The 16,653-nt window shown below is 44.2% G+C and overlaps 2 protein-coding genes across 2 annotated transcripts in view; both read left to right on the top strand.

Moving 5' to 3' along the window:
- The first annotated feature begins 166 nt into the window (after positions 1-166).
- Positions 167-7,036, top strand: FKBP14 (FKBP prolyl isomerase 14). The gene is made up of 4 exons (XM_083706108.1): positions 167-814; positions 3,094-3,245; positions 4,735-4,862; positions 6,389-7,036. The coding sequence occupies exons 1-4, from the start codon at positions 558-560 to the stop codon at positions 6,545-6,547; spliced, it is 696 nt and encodes a 231-aa protein (XP_083562234.1). The 5' UTR covers positions 167-557; the 3' UTR covers positions 6,548-7,036.
- A 2,773-nt stretch (positions 7,037-9,809) lies between these two features.
- Positions 9,810-16,653, top strand: part of SCRN1 (secernin 1) — a 29,949-nt gene continuing 23,105 nt past the window's right edge. The window contains exon 1 of the mRNA XM_083706008.1: positions 9,810-10,047. The gene's annotated coding sequence lies outside the window, so the exon portion shown is untranslated. The remainder of the gene's footprint in view (positions 10,048-16,653) is intronic.

Below are 16,653 nucleotides of genomic sequence, written 5' to 3'. Positions count from 1 at the left end.
AGATGTACGCGCGGCGTTCTCTTCCTGGAATGTTGGGGCAGCCAATCGCCGCTCGCAGCGGCTCGGGAGGGTGTGTTTTGTTTGTTTCAGTGTATCGTTTTGAAGACGGGCAGGTCCGTGGCCCAATGGAACGGCGGCGTTGCCTGGACCCTGCCCCTCAGGGAGGAGGGTGGGGGGGAATGAATGGACGCGAAATCGTCGCGTTCTGGGGGCGAGTTTGCCACGTCTGCGGATTCGAGGAGCGGGGATGACGGGCCGGTGGGATGCGCGGGGCTGGCCGGAAACGGGAGCCCGCCTTCATTCGCGGAGAGCGCTGGGAAAAGCGTGGGCTCCCAAAGTTCGGGAAAGTTGCTGGGAAGCGGAGCTTGCATGGAGTGGCTGCTCCAAAAAATAAAAATTTAAAGAACCCAGTGCTCTGACAGCATTGAGAATCTCGCACTGAAAATAAGATAAAATCGCCTCTACGAAATCTGCAAAGGCTTTTTTTATTTTTAAATTCAGCGTCCTGGGGCCGTATTGTGTCCGAATGTCTCCCCGTCTTCTTGTTTTTAAGGGAAATGCGCCCGTTGCGTTTTAAACTGAAAGATTGCACACACGCTGCACACACGGCGGTGAAAATGCAAGGTGCCTTTTGGACTCTGCTTGCCTTTGCGTTCGTGGCTTTGGGGGCTGCGGGTCTCATCCCGGAACCAGAAGTGGAGATCGAAGTGCTCCAGAAACCGTTCATTTGCAAGAGGAAAACGAAGCCGGGAGACATGATGTTGGTGCACTACGAAGGCTATTTGGAGAACGACGGCTCGCTCTTTCATTCTACGTGAGTATACCTCCCTCAACACACGTACACAGACTATGGTGTATGTGCAATGGATGGTGGAAAACTACATCTGAATTCTTTTGTATTAGACTCTGTAAAACGGCAGGATGCATGAAATCCCATGGCAGGTACAGTAGTACCTCAGGTTACATACACTTCAGGTTACAGACTCCGCTAACCCAGAAATAGTGCTTCAGGTTAAGAACTTTGCTTCAGGTTGAGAACAGAAATCGTGCTCCGGAGGCGTGGTGGCAGCAGGAGTTCCCATTAGCTAAAGTGGTGCTTCAGGTTAAGAACAGTTTCCGGTTAAGAACAGACCTCCGGAACTTAACCTGAGGTACCACTGTAGTTGGGCTTGATGCTGTGGAACAGCAGTGGCTAACCTAGGGATTTCCCCTCCGAATGTTTGTTGAACTACAATTCCCATGCTCCCTGGCCATTCCTTAGCCTTGTGGCGTGGATGGGAGTTGTAGTCAAACATGACTGGATTGTGTGGTCAGTTTTCAATGCAGCATCTGCGGGAGGGTGCACAGGTTAGCCACCCCTACTTTAGGAACCACATTATTTGCACTAATAATTAATAATAACGATACATTTAAATTTCACCCTTTTCCCAAGTAGCTCAGGCGTACATGGTTCTCTTGCTGCCTCTATTTTCATAACATCTGAACAGCTCAGTTGGTAGAACATGAGACTCTCAATCTCACGGTTGTGGGTTCAAATTCCATGTTGGGCAAAAGATTCCTGCATTTCAGGGTGTTGGACTAGATGATTCTTGTGGTCCATTCTAACCCTACAGTTCTAATGAATCCATGAAACAACAGGCCTGTGAGGTAGGTTCTTAAAAGGGATTGGCCAAATTCATGGAGCATAGCACTAATGATAGCTGCTCACCACAATAATCAGATTCCTAATTTACTGTCCTATAGACATCTGGTTGTTTATTGTGAGAACGTGGTGGCAGACTAGATAAGCTTTTGATCTGATCCATCAGAACTCTTTCTTACATAGGTCTGGCTGAGAAAAAGATTCTGGTCCCAGTTTGCACAATGAACTTTGTGGCTGAGAACCCAGAATCTTCATGGTCCTAGTCCAAAAAATCTAACCCATAGATGGAGAACCTGTGGCCATCCATTTGTTGGACTAAAAATTCTACCATCCCTGACTGGCTGGGACTGATGTAGGTTGATTCAACAGCATCTAGAGAGGCACAGGTTCTGCACACACACAAACACACACACACCCCGAACTAATCATGGTATCACATTTTCTTAAAAAAAAACACCAAGATTTCAAAATAAAATCAAATTTAGTTAGAACAGAAAGGGGAAACCTAGCTCAATTTCACATTTCAGTTATTAACGTAAAAAAAATATCTTTGATTTGGAAAACCGTTAAAAGGATATGCATTGAAATTGAACCAGGGGGATGCAAGGAAGTCACTTAACAATATTAATAAGATTAATTTTAATAAGGTTATGATTTTTGTTTGTTTGTGTGTTTACAATTTTGTGAAAACCAATAAAAAAAATTGGGGGGGGGAAATCAGTGGCTTATGAAAGGATGGGAAGGCGGCAGTTGCAATTAAAGAAGAAAAGGCACAGAAAGTTGGAACTGCCAACCAATTAAAGTTAAAAAGTTGCATAATGCAGCTCTTCTTGATTTGATGAAATCTGTCTTATCTTAAAAATGAAATACAGTAATTCTAGAGACAATCTGATTACGTCGTTTTCAGATGGTGCATACATATGCTTTTAACGGGCATCATCTTAGAACATCTCCCCCCATCCTAATGCCCATTTATTTATTTATTTGCAATAATTTTTATTCGCCCTCAGCGCAACATAAACCAGTAGATCATATTAATACATCACCATAGCTGAATCACCCATTAGGGAAAGGCATCATGAAGAGGGTAAGTTTTTAAAACAAGTGCCTACATGCCAATCCTGTATACACCTGCCTTATGTTTGTTGGATGCAGGTGTTCTTTCTTAGTAGATAAAAGGCAAGCCTTGAGAGTATATAGCTGCCCCAAGAGTGTCTCCTAGTACTTTCTGCCCCAGGCAAATTTTTAATTAAAGAACAATTAAATATATAGAGTGATTCGTCCTTCGCAAGGCTGCATCCATTTGGTTGCACAATGGACTATCTCGCTGTGTTAGTCCTTTGAAAGTATTTGACAAGGCCCTTTCCAACTGGCTTCTCAAGTGTCAACAATCAGCTTATTGTGACTATATGGCACCTGACTCAGTAATTTTTCCTGTGTGTCTGTTTCAGCTACAAGCATAACAATGCCCAGCCAACGTGGTTTACTCTCGGTATAAGGGAAGTTATCATAGGCTGGGATAAAGGTTTGAAACAGATGTGCGTAGGAGAGAAACGCAAGCTAACGGTGCCTCCATCCCTGGCATATGGAAAAGAAGGAAAAGGTAATAGTTCGGGAGAACTCTCTCCAGGTTCAAGGCATCCTTAACATTATTATTTAATGAAAAAACATTCTTGATCATAGCATGGAATGATTTAGAACACGGGTAGGAAAACTAAGGTCCAGCAATACCTGGAGGTCCACTGGTTCCCATCCCTGTTTTATATCGGTGAGTTACCGGAATCCTAATGATCACGTTTTATTCTACTATATTTTTCAATGACTGCACAAAGCCCGCCAGAATAAAGGATAAAAAACAGGAATACTGTGCTTTCTGTGTCCTCGCTAGCAAAACACTGTCAAGAGACTCTTCTACAATTTTGTTGACTTTATAACTTGTAGCAAACACTTTAGGCACAACTGTGAAAAACAAAGTGGGACTCATTTTAAACATGTACAAGCATACCTTGGGTTGAAGTAGCTTCGGGTGGAGCGTTTTCGGTTTGCACTCTGTGGTGACCCAGAAGTAACGCAACACATTACTTCCGGGTTTCGCCGCTCGCGCATGCGCACACGTTCAAAATGGCGTCACGCGCATGCACGGAAGTGGCGAATCGCGACCCGCAGATGCGGGTTGCGTTCACTTCAGGATGCAAATGGGGCTCCGGAACGGATCCCGTTCACACCCAGAGGTACCCCTGTACAGAATTGCACTTTTAGAGCACACTTGTATAGAATTACATTGTGAAATCTCTTAACAATGGATGCAAAGTTTGAAAAGAACTAAAGGAGAATAATGGAAACAGATCAAACCCCAAGCCTTTCTAAATGTTATCACATCTTCATCCAACGTAATTCAACCAGATTTGTTCTTCACAAACACACACAAAAACCACTAATGGAGCTTTTCACTTCAAGTTTTCTTGCTTCTATAATCAGCAATGGAGATTACTAGGTAACGGAAAATCAAAATACCTTTGAACAAGCCATCTATTTACCTAACTTGTACACCACTTTATATTTCAAAAAGTCTTTAAGCGGTTGGTTTATAATCTTGTGTATTCTAACTCAGGGGTCTGCAAACTTTTTCAGCAGGGGGCTCGTCCACTGTGCCTCAGACCTTGTGGGAGGCTGGACTATATATTTTTTTGTGTGGGGGGGATAGAATTCCTATGCCTCACAAATAACCCAGAGATGCATTTTAAATAAAAGCACACATTCTGCTCATGTAAAAACACCAGGCAGGCCCCGCAAATAACCCAGAGATGCATTTTAAATAAAAGGACACATTTTACTCATGTAAAAACACGCTGATTCCCGGACTGTCCGTGGGCCAGATATAGAAGGCGATTGGGCCAGATCTGGCCCTGGGCCTTAGTTTGCCTACCCATGCGTTACACCATAAATTCATAGCCACTTATGCGGTTTTCTGTTTCTTTGAGCACAGTAGCTAATGAAACAAGACAAGCTGTAGGATGCAAATTCACACTGACAATGCTTATCTTCTTGGTTACATTTGTAATGTCTCAATGTTTATGTACCATGTTGGGTAGGAAAAATTCCACCTGAGAGCACTTTGATCTTCAACATCGAACTTCTAGAAATCAGGAATGGACCGCGGTCTCACGAGTCCTTTCAACAAATGGATCTTAATGATGATTGGAAGCTTTCCAGAGAAGAGGTGAAAAGGCGAATGCATTCTACAGTTGTGTGTTAATGTATTTAACAGGAAAATAGAAATTTAAGTTTTGCTTCCCTTGAGGTTATGCTTTGCAACTGTGACATTTGTAAGTCTTTACTGTGGGGTTTTGAGCTGACGCAGATTGAGAAATATTACAGTTCCAATTTCCTTTTACACACTCAAAAATCTGGTGCTCTCTGTGCAAAGAGCTATTCAAGGTGCTGATTTTAAAATTTTAAAATGCATTTTAAAATTCAGTAAGTATTTGTAGTGCAAAGGCTACTTGTGCCTGCCTTTCTGAGTGGCAAAGAAAGGGACATTAGTTGTTAGATTTTACAAATAACACTGTGGGTGGGGGGGAGAAATCCTCTTCAGTAAATTAAGTCTGTTTTTGGAAATAATTGCTGCATTACTCTTTTACTGATTGCATCTTCTGGTTTTAGAGTTTCCAAACAAAATTGGCATTTTCTTTGACAACAGTAATCACAGTGAGGCTGATTTTTTTTGCTTCCATTTTCAGCTAACTACAGTTTCATTGACAAATGTCTGTGATTGCTGCTACCTAGGTAGGGTTGTCATATATCCTCTTTTTTCCAGGATACTTTCTCTTTTTTATGAAACTCTTTTTTAATGAAACTGACCTGTAGAAAATGTAGCTTGAAAAAAAGAGACATTGCACATACTTTTGTAAACCAAGAAATCTTTAATAAAAAATACATTTTTTAAAAAAGGCAACCCTAACTATGGTTTGTATCTAGAAAGCATCTACCACAATTTGAAGTTCATAGTTAGCACTAACCACTGTTTGTCCAAGTTTGGACGTAACAAGAAACTGTGGTTAATTGAAAATAGAGTCAAAAGCATCTGATCTCCTTTGCAACCATATTAGGGAGAAGGAGTGTGCAAACCTGAGACTCACACGTATAAGCTAAATCTCTTCTGTGCGTCCTTACCTATGAAGTTTGATTATGGAGAAGAGCTAAATAGGCACCTTCCCTGATTTTCTTTGAAAAACAACAACTTTGAAACTATATCTTTTTAGAATGCCTACAAAGTTTAAATTGAGATACTGACTAATGGGACTATTGCCCAGGGCTAGTTTCCCCCCAGGTTTATTAAAATCATAGAATTGTAGAGTTGGAAAGGGGGCCCTGAGCGTTGTCTAGTCAAACCCACTGTAGCGCAGGAATCTATTGATTAAATGCAATGGTTTTTAAAAAATTTGTTGTTGCTATATTAACTGATTTGATGGATCTTATGGATTGAACACTGCTTTGTGAGCAGAAAAAGAGTGCAGAAGGCTTTAAAATAAAGATAAAATTGTGTTCAGTGTTTCATGTGAACACAGCCAGTTCCATAGATTTACAATCCATTTGGGAATGCTATAGCTGTTGCTTTGCACAAATTATTATTACCTGTACTGAACATACTAGAGAGGATGGGCCGTTTTACATTAGCTTGCTTTCTCATATCCAACAGATACGTAATGATTAAAAGGTTAATTTTTTTCTTGTCTTATTCCATAGGTAAAAGTATACTTGAAGAAAGAATTTGAAAGGCATGGTGCACCAGTCAATGACAGCCACCATGATTCTTTAGTTGAAAACATATTTGAGAAGGAAGATGAAGACAGCGATGGATTTATATCTGCAAGGGAGTTTGTGTATACACATGATGAGCTATAAAACATTTTGAAGCAATTCCCAGCGAGAAAGTAATGACTGGCAACCTGGTGCTTCAAAATTTATAATATATATATATATATATTCTATTTGGAGTTCCCTGTTACTCATGGGGGGGGGAATGGGTTGCTCATTTTTCTACTTGAACTACAATTGATACAAAACATTGAGACTTGCTTTTATAAAGTGGGAGCATCTGTTCAAATGATTCTTTAATAGGAAAGCTCTGTGCATTTATTTATTTAGAAAACTATGAAATAAAAAACAGCCTCTTTTTATTATTACTGTGTATAAGTACACTCCAACACTGTTCTTCCCCCTACCCACTCTTAAATTCAAACTTTTCTAGCATTTAAGTATTTGGTCTATTTTCTTGTGTTCTGTCAAGAAGCTATTGGCTTTTTTAAAAAACAAAACAGTATTAATATTATAGTGCATCCCTATGCATGTCTGCTCAGGGAAACACCATTGAATTAAATCAAATGGGACTTATTTCTGGTTAAGTTTGCTAATTATTGCAATTGTAATCACTTGTGGTGAAGTGTGTCTCGCTATTTTATTTGTTCCAAATGGCTTGCCTTCCTAAGCCCCTTTGTGCTTAGGATGAAACACACTGACTATATCATTGCAATCTCTTTCCCATAAAGCAGCAGAAAAAGTACAATAGAGGAAGTAGCGATGCTGAGTTTTGGGTGTGGCAGCAGTTTGGAGCCCAACACCTAACTTGCCCATGAGAAATAACAAGCTTTCCCCCAATCCCATTGATATAAGCACCAGTTGTTTGCTGTCTTGTCAGTAAGGCTGATCCTTAGCTGATCTATCCTTTCACTTCCTCCCCCCCCCCCCCAAAAAAAACTTGCACTCCAGTAACTGCAAGATAAGGACTGGGTTTTTGAATTATGGTGCTGGAGGAGACTCTTGAAAGTCTCATGGACTGCAAGAAGATCAAACCTATCCATTCTGAAGGAAATCAGCCCTGAGTGCTCACTGGAAGGACAGATCCTGAAGCTGAGGCTCCAGTACTTTGGCCACCTCATGAGAAGAGAAGACTCCCTGGAAAAGACCCTGATGTTGGGAAAGATGGAGGGCACAAGGAGAAGGGGACGGCAGAGGACGAGATGGTTGGACAGTGTTCTCGAAGCTACCAGCATGAGTTTGACCAAACTGCGGGAGGCAGCGGAAGACAGGAGTGCCTGGCGTGCTCTGGTCCATGGGGTCACGAAGAGTCAGATACAACTAAACGACTAAACAACAACAAGGGCTGGGTTGCTCCTTAAGCCTTCACTAACACCTGAGCCCCTTATTTGTGAAGCTCCTGTTCACAACATATTTAGCAAGCCTTTTATATCCTGCCTTTCTGCTCCTTTACACTGTGACCTAGGTCACATCCAGGTAAAGGTTGAATTCCCTTTGACATGGGAGCTGAGAGATTCCCTGCACCTTAAATGGATCTAGTTTTGCATCTTAAAAGGAGGAATTTTGACAACCCAAGCTACATTAAGTAGCAGTGCTTCTCTCCCAAACTGCCTACTGTATTTGACATACCCGCCTCCTGATACTATTTTTGTGTATGTTAGAAGAAAAATTACATGCAATCTTAGTGGCCTCATTTTCACATCACAATAGCCGATTTGTCATAAACATGGTTCCTGTATGGCTCCCCTGCCCTCAAAACAAGTGATGTTTTCTTTTCTGAACATGGTCAATGGTTTGTTTGTTTCAAACAAGCCACAAGCAGCAAGTCAGAAATAAAACCAAGAAAAAATGTTGGTTGGTTTCTGGTTTGTCACTTGTGGTTTGTGTGAAACGTACTATGGCTGGTTTGAGCTGTGTGTGCGTAGCCACACAAGTGAACCATGGTTAAAATAAGACAAACGGATTGTGACATGCAACCATAGTCCTAAGAATCCTACTGTTGGCATAGGACTTTGTGGGGAACACTCTGGGCATGATGTAAGGTACTGTGACTGAAATCTTGGTTGTGTTTGCAGACCAAGATCCATTCCTTGGGGATGATGCAACAAGAGTCATCACAAGCGATTACTGCATGGTCCAAATTTCACTGAAGTAGCTCAGCTAGTCTGTCAGGCCATTTTCAATGCACCCTCCAGATAACATTTTTATTGTGCATTTTCTATTATTTGTGCTTGTGCTATCATTGTGGTCACACACAATGCAGGCTTCAATACTGTCCATGCTTGGAGAAGTTTTGAGTGGTCACACTGCTTCATTTTCATTCAGCAGACATCCTATAGCTTCCTGCTGAAATCTTTCAATTTTACACCACAAATATTTTGGTTTATCTTTGCCCCCAAGTTTTGTTGTACTGAAGCCCCTCCAGACAGCGATAGCCAGATGGCATTAGGGAAGTACAGCAGAACAAACCCACCAGCAATGTACTATTATGTCAATAACATGTTGTGAAATAAACCTGCAGCAATAAAGCACCACAGCCTAGAGGAGCCCACAGTGACTAAGTGTTGGTTGAGTGGAGCTCACTGTTATCAGGTGCATGAAAGCGTTTCCCTCTGGATCAAAGACCATGAAATGGAGGTCAGCCACCAGGGCGTGCAATTTTAGGGGGGCGAAACTTGTGCACATTTCTTCAGTGAGGGGTCTTAAAATATGTTTTGGGTGTGAGGAGTTCAAACCTGCTATTCTTTGTGCGGCTGGATGACATTTAGCTTGGTAAATCTATGTTTGATTAAAAAAACACGTACGCTCTCAGAAAAGCAAAGAAATTTAATGCTACCTTCTGAAAAGGTCAGGTAACGCTATAAAAAATAGTTTCTCCTTACATGGGTGTGTTTTTAAATACGTACCCCCTCCCCGCCAGTTAATGCATCTGATGAAATGAGCTCCAATCCAAGCTTATCACAAGAAATGTGTTAGTCCTTAAAAGTGCCCTGAGACCGTTGCTCTTCATAGGAAACCCTGCAGTGCTCTTAAGAGAGGGATGCTTCATGGCGGCTCCCGTCGTTCGTTGGTTTGAGGCTGCGGGGCTGTTTCCAACCGACTCCGGCATTGCAAGGAGCTAAGCAGCAGCTCGAGCTCCTCCTATCCGTCACCTTCAGACGCCACCCAGCTGCGGGAAGTCGGCGTCCCTCTGTGCATGCTCAGAGGCTCCCTTCTCAGGGTTCCATCACCCGGCTCCGCTAGCCGGAACCCAAAGGGCTTATTCCTCGCAGCCGTCCTTCCCCGGGCCAGCGGAGGGATACTCCAGACGCCCCTTTCCGGCCAGAAGACCCTCCCGCTTCCTCGTCTCGCCTATTCCCACGGCTGGAGCTGCACGCCCGCTAGGCGGAGCCCTGCGCAGACGCGCCGGCGCTGAGGCGCGAGGAGGCAGCGGCGCCTGCTGGCTCCCTCCCTGCTGGCAGGCCGCTCACGTGAGCCGGAGCGCAGCTGTTACCTGGGAGGAGAGGCCGCCGCCGCCTGCTCGCCCTCACGCCGACGGAGCTGCAGGCGGAGGGAAGCCCGAAGGGAGCAAGCAAGCAAGCGGCAAGGTGAGGCCTCTCTCTCTCTCTCGCTCCGGGGGTGTCTCTTTTTGGGGGTTTGCTCGTCTTCGGCAACCAGTGTTCGTCGACTGAGGGAGGCGGCGGCGGCGCTTGCCAAGGTCTCTCCCATCGCAGCGAGGCGGCCTCAAGGGCGCACCTGGAGGTCCCAGCAGGTGCGCTGCTGCTGCCTCCGCCGTCTGCATGGGGAGCCGCGGCCAGGGCTCGCCGAGGATGCGCCTTTTCTTCTGCTCGCCGGCCTCTCTTTTTTCGCAGGTGCAGCCATCGAGGATTCTGCAAAGAGGCAGGTCACCTCCTAGCTTTCCCATCCTCCGCCTCATGCACATACACCCAAACGCTTTCCCTCTCCTCCAATCCAGAAATCAGGAGAAGGAGCTCTAGCAGGGGTGCCAACATGAATAAAATGGGGGGGGGCGGCGGCTCAGGTAAGCCCCACCCTGCATAATCATTGCAAGATGCGGCTCGCACACCCTATTTGAATGGCAATGTCCATCCATTTTGCGGGGCCCCTCAATATTTAACTGGGGGCCCAAAGGGATGTTGGCCCCTAGGAGTTGGCTCCTATGAGCTCTAGGGCCAGGGCTTTTTTTCCCCAGGCAGAATTCACCAGAACTGAGTTTCGGCACCTCTCAGGTGGGTGCCCTTGCCATTTTAAGAGAATGAGGTGAGTTCCAACACCTTTTCCTTAAAAGATAGCACTGTCTAGGGCTACTTCTCCCTTGCCCTTGATCTTTGCACTTGATGACTCATCTCTGGGCTCCTCTCTCCACTGCATGTGTTAGTGGCCTCCCCCTGGTCCACAATTGCCGCTTCACACACAATCGTTGGATTGTTGCAAGCTCTGCACTGGATGGGAAGAGTCTCCACCTCACCCCAGACCTCCCTTTCACCTTTTGCCCCAGGAGTCTTAATTTGCTCAGACTGTAGATACCGCATCTGAGATTTTTTGGAGAGGCGGAGGTCCTTGGATGCTGCGAGGCTTTGGGTGTATAACTGAAGGGCAGGTGCATATTGCTGAGATGCTGTAGTGTAGTGGAGCTGTATCTGTAGAGATGCTTGCAGGGTGGAAATGTAGGCTTGCTAGCTGTAGTAACTCCATTGCTGCTAAGTTCCTGATCTGTTTTAACTGTGACTTCCTGCACTTCTGACATTTGCCATCCATCTTCTGTGACCTTAGATCAGTTCCACTGCTTCTTCCTGTGGTTTTCTGGCAATTCCTATCTCATTTACAAAGGTTTAACAGGTGATGTCTATCTAGAATCTAGTGTGAAGTATAATATGGCTGCCTGCTATATATAGTCTAGCCTTTGTGTTTCATCTGACTCAGTGAAATCATTTCTACAAACTTGCTTTTCATTGTGGCCCCTGGCTCCTTCCTATTTAAATATGAGCGTGGGCAGTAATAGTAAATAGTAAAGTGAGATTTTGCTGCGATCTGTTAATAATGCATGGTTTTCTTTTCTAAAATTGTGAATACTGGAACATGAACTGAAAGTAGGTTTATTACTGCCTGGTGGGTTTTTTTTGTTTTTAATAATTGCAAGAAATGCAATGCACCTGCTCAGGTGGTCTCTTTGGGACTTTAATTCAAAAGTTCTTCAAGGCTAAAGTATTGGGCTTTACTGAAATGTTTTCTCCCTCTGTTCATTGTTTGATCTACTTACATAAAAGAACAAGCTTTTAGCTCAAGGTTATGGTTTTGAAATGGCATTGTGTTTTGGAGATTAACGTGCATCTTCCTTTTCACAAAATGGGGTTTTCTGGTTATTTTTAGATCTTCATGATCTGTAGTTTAAAGCACTATTGGCCTTTGTGTAGCTGTGCTGTCCTGTAAGGCAAGACCTTGATATTTTAGTGGGTTTCTAGACTGACCCCTGAACTACTCAGCTGCATAGGCCCAGTTGGCTACCTCTGTATGAGTGCCTGTAGTAGTGTCCATTATAGTTTCCTTCTCAGTTAGATTCTATGAGTGTTTTTGCCTGGATGGAATGTGTCCTTGACCTCTGATAGTCATAGTGCCCTTTGCTTGGCTGGATAGAGGGCAAGATGGGTGTGTGTGTAGAAGCTAGCCTACTAGCTCCACCCACTTTTGCCTCTGGCCCCGCCCATCACTGGCATGTAAAATAAGGGAATGTGGCTTTCAGTATACAATGGTACCTCGGGTTACATACGCTTCAGGTTACATACGCTTCAGGTTACAGACTCCGCTAACCCAGAAATAATACCTTGGGTTAAGAATTTTGCTTCAGGATGAGAACAGAAATTGTGCAGCGGCGGCGCAGCAGCAGCAGGAGGCCCCATTAGCTAAAGTGGTGCTTCAGGTTAAGAACAGTTTCAGGTTAAGAACAGACCTCCAGAACGAATTAAGTTCTTAACCCGAGGTACCACTGTACAGTGGTACCTTGGTTTAAGAGCAGCTTAGTTTATGAACAACTTGGATTAAGAAGGCTGCAAACCCGGAAGTAGGTGTTTTGGTTTGTGAACTTTGCCTTGGAATAAGAACATGTTTCGCTTCCTGTTGAGTGTGTTCCATTTGTAAATTGAGTCCCCCACTGCTATGGGAAAGCACACCTTGGTTTAAGAATGCTTTGGTTTAAGAACAGACTTCCGGAAGGGATTAAGTTCGTAAACCAAGGTACCACTGTAATTATTTCTGGTGGCTCATATGGAGAAGATCCTTGCTGGAATCGGCACCAGATTTAGGAAGGTGTGGGTGGTTTCTCTGCACAGGGTGCCGAGCCAAGGGGGTGCATAGTAATAATAATAATAATAATAATTAATAATAATAAATTTTAAAACCTGATATTTATGCAGGTACCCACTGAGAAGAGACATAAAAAAGCAAGTGTACCAAAATGAAGTTTTTTGTATGTGTGAAAATAATAAATATTTAAAGGCGAGGGGTGCCAAATTTTGTCCTCGCTTAGGGCACCATATTACCAAAGTCTACCCCTGCCAGAATTATTGCAGAGCTGCTGCTAGATTCTTTCCACACTGTATTTTTATCAGGAGGGTAACAATGCTTATATTCTATAAACGCCTTTCACTGATGTATCCAAAAATTGTTCCTCCTGCCTTTTTCTTGCAGCAGTGGCCTTTATGCAGCTTTATGCAGCATGGAATTGCCCCATGTATTGTTCCATAGCCATAATTTCCCAGCTAAATTACAGTTAATAAATGTTGTTTGGTACCACAGTGATCAAGGTTTTTCAGGTGTGCATCCTATGGCATGTGTTGCATTGTTATCATGCAGTGGCATCGCTCCACGGAGGTCTCATTGAGACACAATCTGCTGAAGGCTACCGAGGTATGGCATTCTGGTAGAGGTTATTGCCAGACCCCTGGTGAGTTGGCTATGCATGAGAAAACTTTGTTTCTACTTTACAAGAACTCATGAGGGTTCACCAACTCCTGGCTGTGTGAAACTCTTGTTTGAGCCAGTGGCATCATGGGAGGTGAGGGGGTGAAGACTATTTATCCAAAGCATTTTTATACCCCCCCCCCCAAAAAAAATGCCTCTCGGAACATCTTATGTATGTTTAACAAAGGGGGGGGGGAAATATTGGCGGGGATAGAAAAGGGTAGAGGTAAACTCAGGCACCAGTTATTAAATAGTAGTGCTTCTAATGGCCAATTATAGCTATCTCCCAGCAGAACCAATGGGGTGACCCTGATTCCCATCACTTCCTCTGTTGCAGTCTGGCGGAATTGCTTGCTGCACTTTGTGAGTCATACACTGGGATGACGCCTATATATGCAAATAAAAATCTGCATCTGAATTGTTGAACATCTGGAATTTGAACAGATTGTTTTTAAAAGCCTTTTTGTTGTTGCTCCTCATGTATAAAATAAAATGCCATATTTTTTCCTTTATAAGACATGTATAAGACACCCCTATTTTCCTTTATAAGACATATATAAGACACCCCCTATTTTGGGGGACTCATATTTAAGAAAATGGGGGAAGATATATCTGTGTATAAGAGGCCCCACCCTAATTTTTGACATTATTTTTAGGGGGGAAACCTAGTCTTATACACGGAAAAATACGGTAAGATAGAAGTCAGACTCTTCTTGTCCGCTGCAGGTCATCTAGTGATCTAGCAAAAGAAGGTAAATTATCTTTTGCCTCTCCCTAATCTGAAGAATAGTGAGAACTCCATGTCTGACCCCACTATCACAGAGCATTGCAACCGCCTTGAACTCAGAGCATGGGAACTATAGAAGCATTCGGTTGCCCAGCAACATCTCTTTTGCAGTTCAAATGTAGCATTTCAAAGCGTGTAAGACTGAGACAAGCCATGGCTTAGCACAGATGTACGGGCTCTTGGAATGGAGATTACAGCCATTTTGCTGCTTCTCAGCTCGTGCTCTTGTGAGCTAGGTCTGTCTTGGCTAATATGTCTTCTGAACGCAGGCTTGTGATTTGCCTTGAGCTTTAAACAAAGAGCAGACATTGGTTATAGCTCATTATTTATCTGGAGCAAAACACCATGAGCCCAGGTTCATAAAGCGTACTAAGCCAAACCATGGTTTAGCTTGCCACAACACGCCAGAGGTGGAACAGAGCTCCCAGGGAGACTCACCTAACACCTTCATTGCATATCTTCAGGCAGAAACATTCTTCTATCTCTCAGGCCTTTGGCTAATTAAACAATCTACAGTGGTACCTCGGGTTACATATGCTTCAGGTTACATACGCTTCAGGTTACAGACTCCGCTAACCCAGAAATAGTACCTCGGGTTAATAACTTTGCTTCAAGATGAGAACAGAAATTGTGCTCCGGCGTCGCGGCGGCAGCAGGAGGCCCCATTAGCTAAAGTGGTGCTTCAGGTTAAGAACAGTTTCAGGTTAAGAACGGATCTCCGGAACAAATTAAGTACTTAACCCGAGGTACTGCTGTATAGCCTTTTAAACTGGTGTGTGTGTTGTTGTTTGTTATTATGTTATGTACAGTGGTACCCCGCAAGACGAACGCCTTGGAAGACGAAAAACTCGCTAGACGAAGGAGTTTTTCGTTTTCTTAGCCGCTTCGCAAGACGCATTTCCCTATGGGCTTGCTTCGCAAAACGAAGCTTGCCCCGCAAGCTCCGGGGATAGCGGGGAAGCGCAGCGCATCTTCCCCGCTGTCCCTGGACCTCTTTTGAAGCAAGGGGCGGCGGGAAGAAGATCGCTTCTCCCCGTTGCCAGCCCCGCAATCTCCGCGCGCCTTCCCCTCTCTCCCCGGACCCCTTTTGAACCAAGGGGCGGCAACGGGGAGAAGCAATTCTCCCCGCTGCCCCTTCCCTTGCTTTAAAACAGGTCCGGGGACAGAGGGGAAGTCGCGCGGCGCTTCCCCTCTGTCCCCGGACGGTCTCCATAGGAACGCATTGATTGATTTTCAATGCATTCCTATGGGAAACCATGCTTCGCAAGACAAAAAACTCGCAAGAAGAAGAAACTTGCGGAACAAATTAATTTCGTCTTGCGAGGCACCACTGTATTTTTGTGTTTTTATACTGTAAACTACCCTGTGATCCTCAAATGAAGGGTGGTATATAAATTTAATGAAGAAATAAAATAAATAATAACAAAAGTGGGTGTGGCTTAGCGCAGACGTGGGCAGAGAGGAAGTTTCAGCCACTGTGCAATATTATTTGTGTGACATTCATTTATTAGAGCAGAGACTTGTTTTGCATATTGTGGCAAATCCTGACGCCGTTTGATAGATAGGAATGTGATTAATGTGACTGCCATCCTGCTGGTACAAAATGTTTTTGTTGTTGTTGTTTTTTTGCAAAAAGTTGCAGAATCCGGTCAGCTCCTACTCCTCTGCAGATCTCAACGGCTGATGTGTCGCATGAAATAGCAATTACCGCTGCAAAATATACTAGCTATATTTACCGCCTTGAGGGTGAACTAAACTAATTGGAATACAGATTTGAAATAAATTAACAATATATATCTCTCTCTCCAGCCTCCTGATTTCATTTTGCTCAGCTATTTATTTCATTTGTAGCCTGCCTCGTCCCAGAGGCATCAATACAAGTTTCTGAATTACCATGAGTGCTGCTGCATATTTCCATTACCATGGCACTCCTCCGCTGGCATAAGTGGAATAAGCAAACCAGGAAGCATAGGCACAAACTTGAACAAAATATTGGGGGGGAGGGCTGCTCCCTGCACTTCTGCCCCCCCCCCACTGCACTTCTGTGGAAGCACCTTCCTCTGCTGCACAAAACTGGGCACAGGCCTCCGCTTCCTCCCACCCACTTGCCTCTCGCCCCCCCAAGAATTTTCTGCCCCCCTCGCCTGCTCACCTCTCCTACCGGCCTGCCTCTTCTGCCTGCCTGCCCACTGGTCTCTCCCCAGTTGCCCTGGCTCAAACGTGCTCGGAAATGGTGCCAAAAGCTGGGAGGCAAGTTGGCAAAAGAGGGTGGTGCCCCCCTAAATATTTTATTGGGGAGTGAAGGGATCAGGGCCCTATAGCGTTGGCACCTATGCCAGGAAGGATATTGTATATGACCTGAGGATTGTAGTATGTTGCTACTTAACAAGCCCATGATCTGATCTGTAAGCCACACGACTAAAGGTTGGCTAATAGCCATGGCTTCTAA

The sequence above is a fragment of the Podarcis gaigeae genome (genome assembly GCF_964106915.1).
Source record: "Podarcis gaigeae genome assembly, chromosome: 12".
Classification (NCBI taxonomy): Eukaryota; Metazoa; Chordata; class Lepidosauria; order Squamata; family Lacertidae; genus Podarcis; species Podarcis gaigeae.
Note: the sequence above shows the minus strand (reverse complement) of the source record. Positions and strands in the feature narration are given on the sequence as shown.